The following is a 20,847-nucleotide window of genomic DNA, read 5'->3' on the forward strand; positions in this document are numbered from 1 at the left end:
GGCCGTAATCGGCGTTTGAAAATTGAAAATTTTTTTGCGAGATATCGCCTTAAGTCCTATGCCATTTTGTAGAGTTTTTTATTCCGGTTATCCTCCATTTTTCCGTTTCTCGATATCTTTAATAGTTTCGCCGTAATTGGCGATTGAAAATTGAAAAAAAGTGAAAATGGAAACCTTTTTTTGCGTTTTTTTCGGAAACTGTAAGACTTAGAGCAACGAACAAAAAACCATCTGATAGCGCTTAATTTTATCTATTTTTTCGACCAAACCCGGAGCCGCTCCGGGCAACGGTTCCGGCTACAGAGGCGATCAAAGTTTTTCACTAAAAAAATTCATAAAAAAAAAACTAAAAGTCGTAGAGCATTGCGGTTTGTTCGATTGAATTCTACGGCTCATTTTACATATTATATCAATTTTTCACAAGAATTAAAAATTAAAAATTTTTTGCCTAAATTTAGGGTAGCCATTTGTCATAATGAAAAATTTTATTCATTAAAAAAATTCATAACTCGAAAACTAAAAGTCGTAGAGCAGTGCGGTTTGTTCCATTGGATTCAGCGGCTTTTTTTCTCTATTATACTAATTTTTCACGCAATTTAAAATTTTCAATTTTTTTGCTCAAATTTCCTGACTAATACAAGACTCACCTTCAAAGAGGTAAAAAAAAATTTTTTTTTAAACTAACTTCAGCAAATTTTTATGGACTTCTACATGTCTTAACAACCCACAAAAGTTGTTAAAAGTCCACAAAAAGTCCAAATGTTCGATTTTTTGATGTTTGATTTTTCCAATTTTTGTAGCGTTTTTGGTCGATTTCGGGTACCCGGAACATTTCTCGAGCAATAGCTCCGGAACTATTAGAGATAACCCCATGAAGTGTATTATCGTTGGAAAGCTCTTTGAATTATCTATTTTTTTCAAAAAAGATTATTGTTCTCCGACTAATAGTTTTCGAGCAAATTGCTGCTAAATGCAAAAATTGGTAAAATTTTAAAAAATTCATAACTAAAAAACTATTGGGAATTTGGCAATTTTCTCGATGCCAATCGATTCCCCGGATCATTTTGCATAGGTATGGATCAAAACAGTTCCACTTTTTAGAATAGTTTAGCCGTAAATGAGAAAATAAAAAAAATTAAAAAAAAGTTAACACCCCCCCCCTTAAAATCGGTCAATTTTTAAAGTGTCTCAAAATGAAATGAAACCTATCCTATCTTATAGATTTTGATGTGCTCTTTACGATCGAACAAACCGTTTTCTTCTAGCTCTTTTAGTTTGGCCGTAATCGGCGTTTGAAAATTGAAAATTTTTTTGCGAGATATCGCCTTAAGTCCTATGCCATTTTGTAGAGTTTTTTATTCCGGTTATCCTCCATTTTTCCGTTTCTCGATATCTTTAATAGTTTCGCCGTAATTGGCGATTGAAAATTGAAAAAAAGTGAAAATGGAAACCTTTTTTTGCGTTTTTCTCGGAAACTGTAAGACTTAGAGCAACGAACAAAAAACCATCTCATAGCGCTTAATTTTATCTATTTTTTCGACCAAACCCGGAGCCGCTCCGGGCAACGGTTCCGGCTACAGAGGCGATCAAAGTTTTTCACTAAAAAAATTCATAAAAAAAAAACTAAAAGTCGTAGAGCATTGCGGTTTGTTCGATTGAATTCTACGGCTCATTTTACATATTATATCAATTTTTCACAAGAATTAAAAATTTAAAATTTTTTGCCTAAATTTAGGGTAGCCATTTGTCATAATGAAAAATTTTATTCATTAAAAAAATTCATAACTCGAAAACTAAAAGTCGTAGAGCATTGCGGTTTGTTCGATTGAATTCTACGACTCATTTTACATATTATATTAATTTTTCACAAGAATTATAAATTAAAAATTTTTTGCCTAAATTTAGGGTAGCCATTTGTCATAGTGAAAAATTTTATTCATTAAAAAAATTCATAACTCGAGAACTAAAAGTCGTAGAGCAGTGCGGTTTGTTCCATTGGATTCAGCGGCTTTTTTTCTCTATTATACTAATTTTTCACGCAATTTAAAATTTTCAATTTTTTTGCTCAAATTTCCTGACTAATACAAGACTCACCTTCAAAGAGGTAAAAAAAAATTTTTTTTTAAACTAACTTCAGCAAATTTTTATGGACTTCTACATGTCTTAACAACCCACAAAAGTTGTTAAAAGTCCACAAAAAGTCCAAATGTTCGATTTTTTGATGTTTGATTTTTCCAATTTTTGTAGCGTTTTTGGTCGATTTCGGGTACCCGGAACATTTCTCGAGCAATAGCTCCGGAACTATTAGAGATAACCCCATGAAGTGTATTATCGTTGGAAAGCTCTTTGAATTATCTATTTTTTTCAAAAAAGATTATTGTTCTCCGACTAATAGTTTTCGAGCAAATTGCTGCTAAATGCAAAAATTGGTAAAATTTTAAAAAATTCATAACTAAAAAACTATTGGGAATTTGGCAATTTTCTCGATGCCAATCGATTCCCCGGATCATTTTGCATAGGTATGGATCAAAACAGTTCCACTTTTTAGAATAGTTTAGCCGTAAATGAGAAAGTAAAAAAAATTTAAAAAAAGTTAACACCCCCCCCTTAAAATCGGTCAATTTTTAAAGTGTCTCAAAATGAAATGAAACCTATCCTATCTTATAGATTTTGATGTGCTCTTTACGATCGAACAAACCGTTTTCTTCTAGCTCTTTTAGTTTGGCCGTAATCGGCGTTTGAAAATTGAAATTTTTTTTGCGAGATATCGCCTTAAGTCCTATGCCATTTTGTAGAGTTTTTTATTCCGGTTATCCTCCATTTTTCCGTTTCTCGATATCTTTAATAGTTTCGCCGTAATTGGCGATTGAAAATTGAAAAAAAGTGAAAATGGAAACCTTTTTTTGCGTTTTTCTCGGAAACTGTAAGACTTAGAGCAACGAACAAAAAACCATCTGATAGCGCTTAATTTTATCTATTTTTTCGACCAAACCCGGAGCCGCTCCGGGCAACGGTTCCGGCTACAGAGGCGATCAAAGTTTTTCACTAAAAAAATTCATAAAAAAAAAACTAAAAGTCGTAGAGCATTGCGGTTTGTTCGATTGAATTCTACGGCTCATTTTACATATTATATCAATTTTTCACAAGAATTAAAAATTTAAAATTTTTTGCCTAAATTTAGGGTAGCCATTTGTCATAATGAAAAATTTTATTCATTAAAAAAATTCATAACTCGAAAACTAAAAGTCGTAGAGCATTGCGGTTTGTTCGATTGAATTCTACGACTCATTTTACATATTATATCAATTTTTCACAAGAATTAAAAATTAAAAATTTTTTGCCTAAATTTAGGGTAGCCATTTGTCATAGTGAAAAATTTTATTCATTAAAAAAATTCATAACTCGAGAACTAAAAGTCGTAGAGCAGTGCGGTTTGTTCCATTGGATTCAGCGGCTTTTTTTCTCTATTATACTAATTTTTCACGCAATTTAAAATTTTCAATTTTTTTGCTCAAATTTCCTGACTAATACAAGACTCACCTTCAAAGAGGTAAAAAAAAATTTTTTTTTAAACTAACTTCAGCAAATTTTTATGGACTTCTACATGTCTTAACAACCCACAAAAGTTGTTAAAAGTCCACAAAAAGTCCAAATGTTCGATTTTTTGATGTTTGATTTTTCCAATTTTTGTAGCGTTTTTGGTCGATTTCGGGTACCCGGAACATTTCTCGAGCAATAGTTCCGGAACTATTAGAGATAACCCCATGAAGTGTATTATCGTTGGAAAGCTCTTTAAATTATCTATTTTTTTCAAAAAAGATTATTGTTCTCCGACTAATAGTTTTCGAGCAAATTGCTGCTAAATGCAAAAATTGGTAAAATTTTAAAAAATTCATAACTAAAAAACTATTGGGAATTTGGCAATTTTCTCGATGCCAATCGATTCCCCGGATCATTTTGCATAGGCATGGATCAAAACAGTTCCACTTTTTAGAATAGTTTAGCCGTAAATGAGAAAATAAAAAAAATTAAAAAAAAGTTAACACCCCCCCCTTAAAATCGGTCAATTTTTAAAAAGTCTCAAAATGAAATAAAACCTATCCTATCTTATAGATTTTGATGTGCTCTTTACGATGCGAAAAAGATATCGCCTTGAGTCCTATGCCATTCTGTAGAGTTTTATATTCCAGTTTTCCTCGATTTTTCCATTTTTCGATAACTCTAATAGCTTCGCCGTAATCGGCAGTTGAAAACTCTGTATTATACCAGCTTTCACGAGATTCAAAATTTTGAAATGTTTTGCTTAAAATTTTCCGCTTGTCCTTACCTTTATCAAAATGGTAAAAAAATATTGATTTTTAAACTGGCTCTAGGACCAGTTTTATAGACTTTTCTGTGTCTTTAGAACCGTCTCGAGTTCTTAAAAGCACAAAAAAAGTGAATGGGTTTGATTTTTCCATTTTTTTACGGTTCCGACAATAGAAATATTTATAGTTTTTCGCAAGCTCAACGGTAAATTTGATGTATTATACTATTTTTTTTATAATATTGACATTTTCATGCTTTTTGTACTATTTTTGAAATGCAGAAACCTGTAATACCGGCTTTATTCCTCCTTAATTCGCCTACTCTATAGTTGGGAAATATACCACCCTGACCTACCCTCTCTCCCTTATATACTCCAATTGTTTTCCGGTCAACCTTCTCGGCTCACCTTTGCCATCGACCGCCACAGCATCAAGTTCATCAAAAGATGGCGCTACGAACAAATCACGTAGGTGATACCTCGTCTTACACCTCCCCAAACTCCCATCAGACGAAACATTTGAAGTCGGAAATGAATCACATTGTGAGACTGGACTTGGAAGGACTAGAATTTTATTTAATTTTTTTTAATCGATTTGAATAAAACCAAAAATTGGAGTAATTACTTATCGGGAAAGTCTTCCAATGGTATAGAAACTGTTCGGCGACTTGCTTAATATTATTAACCAACTGCTCCACTTCCGGGGGAGCCCCCACCAAATTCACGTCGAATCTGATCGGCTCCCGTTCGGGTTGGAGGGCGTCAGGGCCTAAAGCGTCGGATTTGGGTGGGAAAAGTGACGTGGGGCGCGGGTAGTGGCCATCGTGCAAGCCTTGAGCTGAGCGAAATTCGAGTTTGTTCGACACTGTTCAAATAAATGAAATCGGGACTTCCCCTAGAATTTTTACTACTTACGTTGCGATCCGTTCGAGTCTAGTCGTTCGCGTTCGTTAACACCCGACTTTGAGCGATGATGGCCGTGTTTGCGTTCTCGGGGATAATCGGAATCGAAGCTTTGGCCCGAATCGGAGCGGTGGTGGCCGGACCCGGACGAACTGTGCCGGTGGTGGCCGCCCCCGGATTCGGCCCTCCGGTGCCCCGTTGACGTTTTCGAGCCCGAGCCGGGCCGAGACGTCATCCTGGAGGCTATGTGGGGCCCGGCTTGTGGCGCTCAATCATTTTTCTGTTAAAATGATAACCTCACTGTAAATGGCAAATACAGGGTGATTCCTTAGGAGCTACATTAGAAGTGTAGGCCATTAAAGAATAACCCTGTATAACTGAGAAATAGTCTAAAGTCTTAAAAAACTGCACTCAAGACCCTGTTTTTCCATTAAATACGCCTCTGGCATCACCTACACAACAATTTAGCTGGAAATGGGTGTAAATGATTCCAGGGCAATAGGTTACAGTGATGGGTTTGCTAAATTTTAATTTGTTTGGTTGGTAGTGGGAGGATAATGACGTAAGAACAACAAAAACATTTTATGGTAAAACAACACACCTGGTGCCCAAAAAACTAGAAATGTCAGAAGTGGGTTTAGAAACTAAACAATAAAATTTTGGAATTTCAAAATATTAATTACAGTTTTTTTTCAAATTTCCTTGAGTGGTCCAAAACCAAGTTTTTACGAGTTAACAGCGTAATTAACTCATTTTTATCGCCTATGTTTTACTGCCAACATGATTATATTTTGCATGGTTGCCAATTTTTTCATCACTAATCTGCCATGTGAATGAAGCTTTGGCATAACATTTTTTTAATGTTTTTGTTTCGCCGCCAACTGATTTCATTATGTCATTCTGAAATGACAATCCATCAAATTAAATGTCATTTTTTTACAGCCAACTTTCCGAATGTCAGGGCCAAATTAAATAAATAAAATTATTCTTTTAAAATATCCATGTTTATTATCACTGATTTATTTTTACACTGTTCTTAATGCACTAAAATCGTACATACTTGTAAAATATTTTTATTTGTTTTTTACTGCCAACAAATCACTTTAAAAATAAAACACCCGCCATGCCTGCTTGATTAAATAAATCCCGAAAAAAAATTCGCAGACATTTCTCCTCCACTCAAAGGTTTCATGTTTTGAATAATTGATTTATGTTCAGACATTTCGCGCAATGGTCACACATTTCACGCAAACACCACCTGTTTCATGACTGCAGCTGCAATTTACAGGTGATGTGAAAACTGGTCAAATTTTTACAGAAATAAACGTCGTGCTTTCGTTCCTTCAAGCAATAAATTAGAGAAAAGTTACGTTGTTATGTTCATCGCCGAAAATGATGGCGTAATGTTTAATCCCATTTCCTGTGAATGCTTTACAAAACTATCGCATGTTTGTGTTATAAGATAAAAATAATCGATTGGTGAGAGAATGTATTTTTAATTAATTCAGTAGGTATTACGCACTCGGCTTCGCCTCGTGCGTTTTGACAATTCAACGTAAACATTGCAAATGAGATTTTCGTGTCCACTGTGCAATAAAAGTAAATTAATTACACTGTTTTGATTGAAAAATACAGTTAATTGACACAATTAAACGTGTCAGTTGGCATTTTTCTCGCCGAATTCTTTTGTTTTCCTTCGTGGCAACTTGATCCCGAAGCTTCCAGTGACCCAAATGACCTTTAATCATGTAATGATGTAATCCAGATGTGAAAATTCCTGGATTTTATTTCAGTGCATGGAATTTTTAAAAATAACACGTGCGTGAATAAATTCACAGGGTGACCCATATTGACCCAACCCCCCTAAGCTAACCTCATTTCGGACGAACAAAGAAAAACACACAGAGGGGCTCAAAATTTTGTAAAATTGATTATTTTGGGACGTACTTAGCAGAATCGAGTGCTGTAATCGGTGTTTTGTTGATGACACTTGCAACAAACAAGAGCAATTATTTCAAACGAGTAAACGACACATAATTTCGGTAACACACAATCACACGCCACACTTGACATGCCTCACGGTCTTCGACGCGAATTTGGGGCACTAACACACCGCATTCCTTTCAACTTCTCTTTAATTTACTTAAAATAAACCTGTTTCTTTCTATTTTCTACACCCTTCTTGGGAGTCGCGATGCCTCGGCGATCGGCATTTGTTCGACACAGCGACATCTGGCGGATAAAGACAACTAATCACGAATTTTAAGAAATTTTCTGCAAGTTAATTAACGAAATTTAAAAGGACTGGTCAACTGAATCAATTATTTGCCACTGGGTTTTTGCACAAATGGAAATTGAACCGTAAAAAGTTGTAAACCTGTGATGTAACGAATGTGGCGTATCGTTGGTTGCATAACGTTGATGATGTAACATACATTCAAGAAAGTGCAATTTACTATCTATGTATATTTTGCTTCTATGTATTCGTATTTTAAACAGTTAATAAATATCGATAATTTTGGTGGAGGCGCCGGGTCAGAAAAATTTGTAATTAAAAATTTGCTTATGCAACTAATTATGCAAATGCCAGGGATCCAAATTTGAAAATTAAACTGAAAGTTTATAATATACAGGGATTTTAAACAGTTAATAAATTTCGTTAATTTTGGTGGAGGCGCCGGGTCAGAAAAATTTGTAATTAAACATTTGCTTATGCAACTAAATAGACAAACGCCAGGGATCCAAATTTGAAAATGACGCTGAAAGTTTATAATATACAGGGATTTTAAACAGTTAATAAATTTCGATAATTTTGGTGGAGGCGCCGGGCCAGAAAAAATTTTAATTAAAAATTTGCTTATGCAACTAAATATACAAACGCCAGGGATCCAAATTTGAAAATGAAGCTCAAAGTTTTATGATATACAGTGATTTTAAACAGTTAATAAATTCGATATTTTTGATGGAGGCGCCGGTCCAGAAAAAATTTTTAATTAAAAATTTGCTTGTGCAACTAATTATGCAAATGCCAGGAATCCAAATTTGAAAATTAAACTGAAAGTTTATAATATACAGGGATTTTAAACAGTTAATAAATTTCGTTAATTTTGGTGGAGGCGCCGGGTCAGAAAAATTTGTAATTAAACATTTGCTTATGCAACTAAATATACAAACGCCAAGGATCCAAATTTGAAAATGTAACTGAAAGTTTATAATATACAGGGTGATTCTACATCAGAAATTTTGAACTTCTAACACAGCTAGAACTTTACGCTAAAATTTACCCAAAAAAATCTCCAAAAAAAAGTATGAAAAATCGCAAAACTGGATCGAAAATGGAAAGATTTTTGCTCAGAAACACACTTATTCTGCAAACTTTCGATTAAAAAACCAGAAAATCACCGAATTGGGTCGAAGATTTTGTTAATTGTTTCCTGTTTCTGTCGATTATTTAACGAAATTTTCTTAAAAAATAGCAAAAAGTTGTTGAACAGGATTGAAACTGCGGAAGTTTTGGCATTTGAAAAAATAATGGCACTAATTTATGAACAATTTTATTATTATTTATTATTTATTCCCACTGATCACTTGAGACACTACTATTTTTTTTTCTTATCTTATGAATTGATTTTTGTATTTTTTAAGTAAATTGAAGACACCTAGGTTTGCCACATTTTTTTAGTGCCTAACAGATAACAGTGATAACATAGAATAACTCCAGAGTTATTTTGATTTTCGTTTTATTTGATTTTACTTACCTTTATTCTGTTTGTCTTCTTTATTGTTTTTATCTTTTGCTGTATTTATAACCTCTCGTGTTTCTTTTCCTCTTTGCTTTATTTTTTCTAAATGTTTTTGCTTTTTTCCTTACCGTATTTATTTCATTTATTGTTTTTCTAAATTTTGCCAAAAAAAAACGTCAGATTTATAGAGTTCCTACTGTATTTTAATTTTCTTGAACTTTTTTAAAAATCGATAATTTCGGTGGCGTACTTCCCCGCGAGTTTAAGCACGTTGCTAGGCGACTAATAGCAAAACATAAACAACTTGGCAGTGACAGTCCAGTGACAGTGTCTTTATTTACTGACAAATAAAAATGGACGAGGAGAATAAAGTGAATTTTGAAAGTGTAGAAAATGAGGCAAAATCTTCCCCAACTTTTACACCACATTCGGCAAAGTAATGTGTTTTCAATAATAATTAAAAAAAAAACAATGCCAATTGGGCCTAATTTTAGATCGTCCGAAAGAGAGGAAACTAATGTCTTGCACCCTGACAACCCCCTTTTGGAAAAATTTCAAAAAGCGCTCAAGGAGCACTTATTGCGTCAAATAAATCACCTCAAAAACGACATTTTCGAATACGTAACAAATCATTTCCAAGTCGGTTCGGTCCTGTGAGTTTTTTTTAGGATTGTGGGACGAAAAAAAACAATGCTAGACGTGAAGAACTGGGGATTATGGTTTACGAACAACAACAAATTTTGGAAAAACAACAAAAAACCCTAGATTTGTACATTTCTAAAGTGCAAACTGCGACAGCAGCCTGCGAAGAAATGCAAAACCTAGTCAAAGAAAAAAAAGAACTGTTTAAAAAACAAAGAGACAAAGTTTACGAAGCCGAGGCTAAAGAACTCGAATTGCGAAACGAAATCGAGGCAACAAATCTTCTAGTTCACCAAATCAGCGAATGGGAGGAGAACTTGGAGTCAGACTTGACGGTAAAAAAGCGCGTTTTTGAGAAAAGCCGCAAGGAAAAGCTCAAACTCCTCGAAGACAAACGCACTCAAGACGTCCTCATTTACAAACTAATGACCAGGATCTGGTTTCTCGAACGCGAACTGGACAGAATGGACGTGCAAATGAAGGTGAAAGAGGCGGAAAGGGAGGATTTGGCCCAAACTGTGGCCCTCGGGAACACAAACATCGAAGCAATGGAAGCGGAATACCGCTGTCTAATGCACTCCTGGAACTCTGTCGTTATCGCAATCGGAAATCGCGATAAAGTCCTCTCGTGTCTCAACAAAGAACTGTCCAAGTCCGAGGAACACTTCAAAAGCGTGGTTTCCGAAATCGAACAAGTCAAAAAACTCTCCCAGAAGGAAATGCGTCGCAATGAGGAGTTCACAATGTTGAAGAACCGCTTCCTGGCCGATGTCCAGGTGTGCAAAGCGGCTCTGGACGTCGAAATCGAGAAAAAAACCACCCTGGAACAACGCATGTTCGAAATGCAACGCATTATTGAACAAACCGAGGCCGATATTCAACGCATAACGGACGAAGCGCACGAAACACACACCATACTTTCGGGGCTGACGCGCGAACACGAACAACTCGACACGCAAAAAGGCGAACTCGAGGAGCAAATAATGCGAGCTTTGGAGGAACAAGTCACTAATAATAAAATGCTGATGACGCTACAACGCGCATTGACACAATTCAAAATCAAAAATCGGGAAATTGAAATACAAGTCGCCACGATTGAGAATAAAATCGCATCGGTGATGAGCGAAATGGAAGCGCAGAAATTTGCAAATTTTGAGGGACAACGGTATTTGAAGGAGTTGGAAGAGCAGTTGAAGGAGTTGGGAATGGAGGCGGACCGCTACCAGGACGAGATGAAACATATTGAGCTTAAGATTGCAAAGAAACAGCGGGAAGTTGATTTGTTGAATAACAAGTATTTGAAAATGGTGGATAAGTCGGGCGGGACGTTTGTCTCGCCCCTTGAAATGAAAATAACAACACTGGAGAAAAATATCGAGGAGATACAAGAGTACAACAAGAAATTGCAATTGTATTGGCTGCGGGAACAGTCCAACTTGATTAAAATCTCGGAAGAACGGCAGGAACAAATCCACAATAATAATCTCATGTGTAAACGTTAGTCTAGTTTAGTTTAGTGCCATTGGTTACGTTAAAATTTCTTAGAGATTTTGATCCTGGAGCAGAAGAATTTGAGGGTTTCGGACGAGCTTGAAGCTTGTCGCAAGTTACAAGATAAAGTCGTTCGCAGTATAAATAATCTCCACAGTCAATTGACCGTCATGGGTGATAATTTCGTCAAGACTAAGGGTTTGAAGATAAATATGGATAAAGATAACGAAGTGTTGCGTCAGGATTATATCTACAAGCTTAAGGTGGTGTTTTGTTAGTGTCGTGTGTTTGTTTTTGATTTGATTTGTTAGGATGCCGAGCTTGAATGCCTCAAATTGGAGGATGAGATTACGCAAATTGAGGAGGATAAGGTGAATTTGAGTAATGAATTGATTGCAATGAATCGTGAAACTCTCGAATGGGAGAAGAAGTTTTTGGGGGCGAAGGAAACGAAGAATACGATGATTGAGGAAAGGGGGCAGGAAGGGGAGGTTGGGACGATGAAAGCGGAGATACATCGCATGAATGTAATGATTGTTTTAAAGAATTTTTTTTTAAAAGGGCCGATTTCATAGAAAATACAAGAAAAAACAGAGCAAGAACTAAAAAAATAAGTTATAACCGTGCGATCTTAAACAGAAAAAAATTGCTAAACGAATTGGAAAAAGAATTAAAGAATAAATGTTAGAGAATAATATATTAATAATTAATTTTAGCAAATGCGTTCTCTGCAAAAAATCTTCGTTCTTTAAATAAAAATAAATAAATAATAATAACAATAATTCATTTATTTTCAACAGTTAAATAAAAAAAGAAAATTGTAATAAACTTGCAACTCAAGATTAAACTTGAATATTTCTAAATATTTTATTATGTTTTACACAAATAAAAAAACGATTATGTATAACCATAATATTAATGGACACATTTTACAAAAAAAACAAATACATTTAAAGATTCAGGAATTTCCTACCTTCAATAACAAAATCTCGTTTAAAACTTCAGGATTTATTTATCGTATTTATAGAGAGTTTACCAACTTAAAAGTCCTAAAAGTTTTATTTTTTGCCCTTGTGCATGTCAAATTAGAATTTTTTTTGTTGCGGATTTAAATCATTTAAGTGGACGTAATTCACTGGATTCAAAAAGTTATATACATTGTTAACATAAAGTACTGTTGTCAGCTGACGTACTACAACTTTTAAATTAATTTTGAAGAGAGTTTTTCTTCTTTCTGATAGTCTAGATAATAGAAATCGGTAAGTAAATTGATTAGTAATATTATTTTTTAACTTTATAACTTTTGATGTCCCGTCCGTCATTGCAAACATAAATGTTGTTCTTATTTCTAACGTCGTTAAATAAGGTCAAGAATTTTTAATTTCCACTGATGTTGTTAAAGTCTTTAATAATAAAAACATGTCGGAATAAAATTTTTAAAGTTATTTTTATACACAAGATTCTTTGTCCCGTCCGTTATGTGTAAACAAAAAGTAAATTAATCAGAAGTTCTATCTTTTACTTCAAAAATATTTGTTAGAATTAGTTCTTTTTAAAAATTAACCGCATTTTATACCGATTGTTCAATAATAAAAATGCGAGTCTTTTTTGTGTCCCGTCCGTCATCAATTTGTATTTTTTTTCTGCTTGTATTTCAGATTTTAAAAATGTGGCTCTAAGTGTAGGTTGCTATAAGAGAAAATTCACTTTTACTGATACTGTTCATTAAAACTGTTGAATAAAATGTTAATTAATGAAGTTGATAGGAGTTTATAATTTTTTTATAGATACAGGCATTAGATTAAAGTTTCAATTTAAACGAAGAATTAAACTTGTTTATGAAATCGGCCCTCATAAAAAAATGCGTTTAAATTTTTTTAAATGCTTTCACTGTGACGAATAATTGGTCGGTGGTCAAAATCGCGCCAATTTTCATTTTCCAAATTCAGGTGCGCTATAGCCAATTGAAGAAGGTCCAGGATGTCTTGGTCCAAGACTTGGAGCACTGCGTTTCGCGAAGAGACGCAATGATGACAGCTGCGGAAGCACGCGAAAAACGCGTAAAAGGCGGAATGGAAAAAACTCGTATTAATTTCAACCGCAAAATGGACGACATGCGAAACAAATCGAAACAAATGGAAAATGTATCTCGCTCATTAAATCATTAATTCCATGCCAATTGTCACTTTGTAGCAAATTGCGGAAATGGCCAAAAAAACCGAACACATGGCCAAAGAAATTGAGCAAATCCGGGCCGAAATCGCCGAAATGTCGCGCGAGATTGAGACGACAAACGAGCATTGTGTCGAAATTCGCGAAAATGTTGAAGAGGCCTTGACGAAACGGCAAATGAACTTCGAGTTGTTGCTCCAAGTGCAGAAAAAACTCAACACTTATAATGACCTGGCCAAGGGGCGCAAGCCCCACTTGGTGCACCGCTCGGAAAGCGCCTTGTCCTCGGCCTACTCTAGGGAAATTTCCACCAATTCTAAACTATGCAAGATTGTGGAAAACCTCCAGTCGGACTTTCCCAACCATGGGCACGAGCTGGTCCGCATTTGTAACACGCTGAAACTGCCCGTTTATGTGTACTTCCAATAAATGATTCGATTTTGACAGTTGTTTGAATTTCGCGCCACGACTCCGTAGTCAAATCCCGCCCGTTGTCCCAATTTAAATCAAAATTTTGCATTCTTTTTGCTAGACACGGTGTTGTTGGTTCATTCCTAGTTAAGTGTGTCGGTTAATTAGGTTTTTTTGGAAAGGGTGCGTATTTTGGGGGCGTTTTAGTCTTGGTTTTGACTCATTAGTACTTTACAAAAACATGGAGGGTGTAGGAGCGTACGGAGGCGGTAAAGCAGGAGGTGCTTTCGACCCGATTTCCTTCGCTCAGCGGCCCCAAGTGCTCCTGAGGGCCGTCTGCTGGGTGAGTCTCCCCACACGCTTGAAAATCCCCGCTTGCCATTCGGGCTAACCCCAAATCTCGGCGAATAATCCGTTTCAAATAATCGATTTGACAGGAGTGGGGGTGTCAGATGTATATTGATTATTCAAAATTTTGAAATGGGTCAGAGATTTTTCAAAAAACTGTCTTTTCCAGCTGTTCTCCATCGTGGTGTTCGGCTGTATATCGTCCCAAGGCTGGCTAATCAACAAAAACGGCAAAGAGGAGTGTCTGTATAACGGGGACGCGAACGCGTGCAATTACGGGGTTGGTATCAGTGTGATTGCCTTCCTGGCCAGCATGGGGTTCCTGGCCGGGGAATACCTCTTCGAGCAAATGTCGTCGGTCAAGACACGGAAGCACTACGTTCTGGGCGACTTGGGATTCTCAGGTAAGGTGAAACTGTAGTGATGACTCACTCTTTATTTACGCTTTTTTTACATTATTTGTTGCGCATATTTGCCCGGAATTGTTGAACGGAAATGGCCAAAACAATGACGTACAATCCGGCGGCGATCCACACATTGTAGGCCACTTGCGTGTAGGCGGTGTCCACTTTGTCGTAGAACGTTTCAATCGTGTCTTTTTTCTCGTCAAATTCGGCGGGTAAATCGTCGGCAAAGGCCAGGGAATGGATGTAGAAAAATACACCCATTAGGCCCAACTGGATGATGCCCCAGACGCTTAAAACAGCGCAGCAAAGGGACAGTTTTGGGCCGCACACTGCCATTTCGAGGACTGATGATAAGATAATTATTTGACGTGATTTCTAAATCTTGAAATTGATAATAACCGATAAATCGATTGAATAATTCGGAACGTTTACTCGTGGGTCTTTGCCCTTTATTTTTGCTAGTTTGTTTGCAAATTTAATGCGTTATCGGGTGATGCAAATATGTTTTAATGGCAATTGAAAATTGCCGTAATAAACCACAGAAAAATAAATAATTACGTGTCTGTGATAATAAGACGCACAAATTGTTTTTTTTACCCAATTAGGTAATTTTTCCGGTCGCTTTATCAAGGTAAGAAATTCAAAAGCGTGTCTAAAAACAGGCAGAATAACAACCAGTGTTGTGTCTGAGGCGTATTTTGACAACTTTCAACTTCAAAACGAACTAAATTGACTGAATTAGGGTTAAATTAATATCAGTTTCTATAAAATTGGTGATTTTTCAACCAGTTTTAGCGAGTTTTTCAGAGAGGAAAAACTACTTTATAAATTTTTCGGTTTGATTTAAATAAAGTTTTACGTTTCTTGCTGAAAACTGTACTAAACACTTTAAAAAAATGGAAAAAACATGTAATTTTCGACTGAATTTGGTGATTTTTCGAGTTGTTTTAGTGACTAAGCTTGAGATTTTAACTCAAAACTGATGATTTTCTGACTAAAAGTTGTAGTTTTTGGCTTATTTTGACGAATTTTCGCTCAAAAGCGGTATAAATCGAAAGAAATTAGATCAATTTTCATTTATTTCGTGATTTTTAAGTGTTTTTTGACGAGTTCTTGCAAAATCAATCAAAATTTTTGATATTTTTTTGTAGAAAAACTTAGTTTTTGGACTCGAAAAAGGTTAAAATACACAGTTTTTAATAAAATTTCGCGAAATAATTGTGTTTCTGGCTGAAAACCTTACTCAAAAAGGCAAAAATGAGGTAACTTTGGGCTCAAATTCATAATTTTTCTGTTTTCTTGATCGAGATCTCGAGAAAAAAATGAGATATTAGCTCCAAAATATGTTTAAATGCCCTAGAAAGGCAGAAATAATATTACTTTTGACCAAAATTGGTTGTTCTTGTAACAATAAACAAATCTCTAGTTGAAATCTTGTTAAAATGATGTATTTTTAATAAAAATTTTCTATAAAAAAGCTTTTTTTTCAGCTACATATTGAGGTTTTTCACCTTATTTTGACAAAGTTTGCTCAAAAGCGCGCTAAATTAAGACAAAATAACACCAGTTTTCATGTATTTTATGATTATTAGGTGTTTTTACAAGTTATTCTTGCAAAATAAATCAGTCTTGACCTAAAAAAGAAAATATCAATTCCGATCAATTTTGGTGATTTTTCTCCAATTTTAGATAAACTTTTTGAAAAAAATCTAGTTTTTACTGCAACAAGACTCGAAGAGGTTAAAATAGCATTTTCCTTTAATTGAAGAACTTTTCGGTCTGTTTTTAACAAAATTTTGCGAAATTATTGACTTTCTGTCTGAAAAACGTGCTCAAAAAGGCCAAAATAAGAAAATTTTGGGCCCAAATTCGTGCTTTTTCATTCTATTTTAGCGAAATCTCGAGAAAAAAACTGAGATTTTAGCTATAAAACGTGCTTAATTGCTCAAGAAAGGTAGAAATAAGATTAGTTTTGACCAGAATTTATTACTGTAAAAAATTCTTGTACAATAAATAAATAAATAACTGGTTTTTATCTCAAAAACGTATTTAAAAATCAAAAAAACGCAAAATTCGGATAATTGTCGTCTATAAAGTTATTAAAATACTACACATTTCGAGTTGTTTTTGTAAAATAAATGATTATCTGATTAAAAAACGAATTAAACTGAGTGAGAGACTAAAATACGTAATATCAACTTCACTTTAATTTATTAGTAAATTAAATTTGCAAACAAAATATTTGCTTTTAGTTTTTCCGTAATAATTAATTGACTTCCCGAAAATGTTTTTATCGAATCCCATAGTTTTTGACGTGTTGATTACGACGGTGTTTTCATCGTAGTTTCGCAGTTTAGGTTTTTGTTAGCCGATTACGCAGAGCTTTCGCTGTAATCGGCCTTGTTTTCAGCATTTTGGGCGTTCCTGTATTTTGTGGGCTTTTGGTACCTCGCCAGCCAATGGGGTAAGTCCAAGACGCCGGAAAACGGCTACGGCGTGAACAACGTCCAGGCCGCAATCGCCTTTTCCTTCTTTTCGATTTTCTCCTGGGTATGCAAATGGTGGTTGGTGATGTGTGTTTTTGTTGGTAAGGTGGGTTTTCAGGCGGGTTGCGCCTTTTTGGCGTTCCAGCGTTTCCGGCAGGGCGCTGATGCAGCATTTGCCACCAACTACGAGGCCGATACGAGTATGCCTGGCTCGTATCCGTCTTATCCTGGGGGCCCCGATTCAGACCAACACTACCAGGAGCCCCCATTTTCCGCCGGTCCTAACCAACGAGGACCGACGGATTTCCAAGCGCCAGCTTATTAACTGGGCCCCCAATTCTCATAATATAGTGAACATAGCGCAGCTGCCTCATCTCTAAAGCGAGTCGAAAACTCGCCGACATTTTCAGTATATAATAAAAGTCCTTTGTACTTAGAATCGTACGGAAACAAGGTTTTGGTTTTCAGTATTATTTGGATGAACCTCAAGGAGTGTTGTTACGTTGCGTTTTTGTAAAGCCGTGTACTTATAGTAGCTACTTATATCACACACAAAACTTCAAAATGTGTTGAATTATAAAAATGTTACATAATTATATAGAATGTTCAATGTACAGTTATATAATAATTGTCGAGTTGCTTGTAGCGAGTTTTGCTTTTTTTTTCGAAGCAATTTTAGGCGTTTCTGTGCTAGTAGAGTCAGTGTGACTCGACCGATTGGCGCAGTCGGTAGGATCGAGTCGTTGCACTTTTATTATTTTTTTAACCAGTGCCATTTTTTATGTTTTGATAATGTGGGATCAACTTGTTTGCGAAGCGATTGTTATTAACAGTTTTTTGTTGAGGTTGAGCGACAATAAATAAGCAATTCACGGGCACTAAGGTGGCAAAAAAAACATATTGACAGATTTTACATATCTGGAGCACAATTTTCTAACAATTGGTACGTCTCATTAAATACTCAAAATTTAAAATGCTGCTTCGATTATGATGAATTTTATTATCTAAGTGGGTGTCGCATAGTAAAGTTGTTCCTTGTCACGGAAATAGGTCATTAGCATAATTTAATTAGCAATAAAAGACAACTGTAGATATGTTTCATTATCTCGGTTCGGGATTTGGTTTCGTTCAAGTTAACGTGAATTGATATAAAGACTATTATTTATAATTATTTTTCTATTGAAATGTGATTTTTATTTTTATGGAATATTATATTTAGGTGGACGAATTGATTCAATGTATTAATAAGTTACCAATAAATGTTACCATTAGATGTTTTTCTTATTCATTTATTCAGTGAGTTTCTTTAACAAAACCTTACTCCCGGCCAAACTTTGCGACTTTAACAACTTCTTATGGCCCATTAACTTCGTTTTCAGCGTGTCTTGGAGCGCCGAATTATTCTCAAACACCGCAACCAATAGGAAACAGCCACGATTCAAACCCAACCATTTCTCCAACTGAAAACAATTATTTTATTAATTTAGTCATTGCCAAATTAAAAATTTGGCGAATAGTAAACAAATAAATTGAGAAAAAAAGATAAGTTTCAATTTCAGGATGTAGCCGAAACATGTAGCACATTTAAAAAATTCCATTATCTATGCATTTTGTTAAACAAAACACAACTTACCGTTTCATCTGACATTGAATTAATAAGTAACGACCCAAACGTGCAATCACAGTTTTCGATATTTTGGTCATTTTTGGCTAATTTTTTCAAAACCATATGAATACCAGCGTCTTCCACTCCCGAAATCTCCTTATCATTTGCTTTAATCGTCCAATCAGGATTAACTATGATTTGTACAAGACTTTCAAGGGCTTTTTTGAGCCCTTCTCCCCTACCTATCGGACAAACAATGATTATGTCACTAGTTTTGTAATTGAAACAAGCTTCCTTGATTAATCAGATTGACAGTTACCATGGTTACGTGCTATCAAGTAACTATGGTAACAATAACCTTCATTAGTCAAGGGGGCTGTGGATACTAACCGCTTTTCACTATTGCTAACATTTCATACGCTAGTGACGAATTCCCTAGCCAGAATTCCGGTTCTTCCCCTATTAAACCAAGCAGTGTTTCAATAGAATATTCTAGTATTTCTTTTCGTCTGATTTGGGGGTCTTTTTTCGAGTTGGATTTTTGGCGCCCCTCTTGCAACTCCTTAACAAACACGGGGTGAAAACAAGTGGGGTCTCCAGGTGCCACGAGCCATAGGAGCACCTTGCGCCCCCATTCATTCACAGCCAAATCGCGGGCCCCCTTTAAAATCTCCCCAATGATGATTTTGTGTAACAAAACAGTATCATCCGCCGTATCCAACAATGTAATAATGACACAATGCCCGTGTTCATGTTTGGACAGTTCAATCACGTGCTCCTTGATTGTTTTCATGGCCAACTTTCTGTCCTTGTTGGTCCCATGCCAGATGCACTGCATAGCCGCCCTTGACCCGTCTTTACTATTACTAATAACCACAATGTGGGGAATTAATTGCGAAATGAGTTCAGTCCTGTCTTCGTCACCACACTCGCAAAGAAACTGGTTGAGGACTGTTTGAACTAGACCTGAATCCAGCAAATTTTTGTCTAAAATTCGCCCCAAGTTGGCTTTGGTGGCGCCCAAGACGGCCGTTTTTAAATCAGGGCTTTGGGCGAAAACGTCGCGCAAGTGCTTGATTTCGTTGTCTTTGCTTTTTTTGTACATGTCGCCGAAAAATTCCTGGGTCAAGTGCTGTTTTTGTTGGTTGGAGGCCCAAGTGGAGTAGGCATATTCGAAAACGGGGGCGCTTAAGGCATGACTTGATAATTTAACAGCGTGTCCATACATTTGGTTGATCATGGAAGCCCTTGTGGCCTGATTGCCGTATTTGAGGAGGCGTTTGGCGCAAAAAATGCCGTATTTTGATTGGAGCATGTCCACAGTGACAGGAATTAATTCCTATATTTTTTTTTAGTTAGATAATCACAATAATTTTTTTGTGCTTGCTCACCTGTGATATTTGTTGTTTTACGATGTCTGAACTGTATTTTAGTAACCACTGGACTATTCTTGAAGTGTCGTGGGCCAGAACAAATTTCGCGTAATGTCCTTTTCCCTTAAGTAACGAGTGTAGTTTATTTATTAAAATAACACGTTCCTCCTCGCCCCCTTTTAACGTTTTGCAACGCAGTTTTTCGCCCATTTTTTTGGCCTCCACTATTATATCAAATCCAGGTTTGTTTTGACGCCTTTTTAACCGCAACTCTTTTTTCTTCTTTTTGAATTCGTTCCAGTCTTCGGGTTTTTGTGCCTCGTTACTTACTTTCCCTGCCCCCTTAACAAATTTTTTCGGCTCGGCTTTAGTCTGTTTGGGATATTTTGATTTTTTTTCGAACTTGGGCTTTGAGACCACTTCTGATTTTGTGGTTTTTGGTTTTTTAGGGGCGACAACTTCACTTTCACTGTTTTCTTTACGTTTTGCCATTTTTTTGGCCAAATTTGTAAACACGTGTTTGTAGGTTAGGGATGAGTTGGTTACAAAGAGTTGCCAACACCAACAAGCCAACAAAAAATTGGGGATTTGTCATACGAACAAGACAATCAAATTTTTAATTAAATTATAGGATAAATTAACAAATTGGGAATTTTTAAAGTAAATTTGTTAATATTGTTACAAAAAATATCAAATTATATGAGTCAGCGTTGCCAAATGATATTTTAAAAATGGCCCAGGGCGTTAGACAAATTCCCTAGATTTCCAAAATTTTTGACGTCATTGATTTTTTAATAAAACATTTTTTTTATATTTTTTGTCCCTGTCTTATTCTTATCTGATGGTGGATATTTTTTCTTTTATTATTTTTTTTTGTTATTTATTTTTTTCTCTAAGTTTGGGAACCTGCATACGCCTATCAAATTAATAAAAATAATAATTGTGTGAAGGTGGGGTAC

General features: G+C 35.6%; 4 protein-coding genes across 5 annotated transcripts in view; 2 read left to right on the plus strand and 2 right to left on the minus strand.

Annotated features, from left to right (window-relative positions):
• The window catches only part of LOC659874 (uncharacterized protein), a 32,916-nt gene extending 25,474 nt beyond the window's left edge, over positions 1–7,442 (minus strand). For both annotated transcript variants that reach the window (XM_008199163.3, XM_001812235.4), the window contains exons 1-4: positions 7,157–7,442; positions 5,222–5,489; positions 4,932–5,171; positions 4,663–4,870 (exon numbers count right to left, since the gene is read on the minus strand). In XM_008199163.3, coding sequence (XP_008197385.1) covers positions 4,663–4,870; positions 4,932–5,171; positions 5,222–5,444 — 671 coding nt within the window. In that variant the 5' untranslated portion in view covers positions 5,445–5,489; positions 7,157–7,442. The remainder of the gene's footprint in view (positions 1–4,662; positions 4,871–4,931; positions 5,172–5,221; positions 5,490–7,156) is intronic.
• A 1,797-nt stretch (positions 7,443–9,239) lies between these two features.
• LOC659806 (coiled-coil domain-containing protein 40) lies at positions 9,240–13,699 on the plus strand. Its single transcript, XM_966078.5, has 7 exons — positions 9,240–9,388; positions 9,447–9,573; positions 9,621–11,091; positions 11,140–11,348; positions 11,397–11,612; positions 13,035–13,229; positions 13,279–13,699. The coding sequence occupies exons 1-7, from the start codon at positions 9,306–9,308 to the stop codon at positions 13,684–13,686; spliced, it is 2,709 nt and encodes a 902-aa protein (XP_971171.2). The 5' UTR covers positions 9,240–9,305; the 3' UTR covers positions 13,687–13,699.
• Positions 13,700–13,862: 163 nt separating this feature from the next.
• On the plus strand, positions 13,863–18,182 carry Syngr (Synaptogyrin). Its single transcript, XM_966016.5, has 4 exons — positions 13,863–14,011; positions 14,186–14,420; positions 16,834–16,973; positions 17,028–18,182. Exons 1-4 carry the CDS (start codon positions 13,910–13,912, stop codon positions 17,232–17,234), a joined length of 684 nt encoding a protein of 227 aa, XP_971109.1. The 5' UTR covers positions 13,863–13,909; the 3' UTR covers positions 17,235–18,182.
• On the minus strand, positions 18,183–20,447 carry peng (penguin). The gene is made up of 4 exons (XM_965955.4): positions 19,907–20,447; positions 18,906–19,854; positions 18,543–18,757; positions 18,183–18,369 (listed from the first exon to the last, which is right to left on the minus strand). The coding sequence occupies exons 1-4, from the start codon at positions 20,378–20,380 to the stop codon at positions 18,199–18,201; spliced, it is 1,809 nt and encodes a 602-aa protein (XP_971048.1). The 5' UTR covers positions 20,381–20,447; the 3' UTR covers positions 18,183–18,198.
• Positions 20,448–20,847: the final 400 nt, after the last annotated feature.

This window comes from Tribolium castaneum, chromosome 6, assembly GCF_031307605.1.
Source record: "Tribolium castaneum strain GA2 chromosome 6, icTriCast1.1, whole genome shotgun sequence".
Taxonomy (NCBI): domain Eukaryota; kingdom Metazoa; phylum Arthropoda; class Insecta; order Coleoptera; family Tenebrionidae; genus Tribolium; species Tribolium castaneum.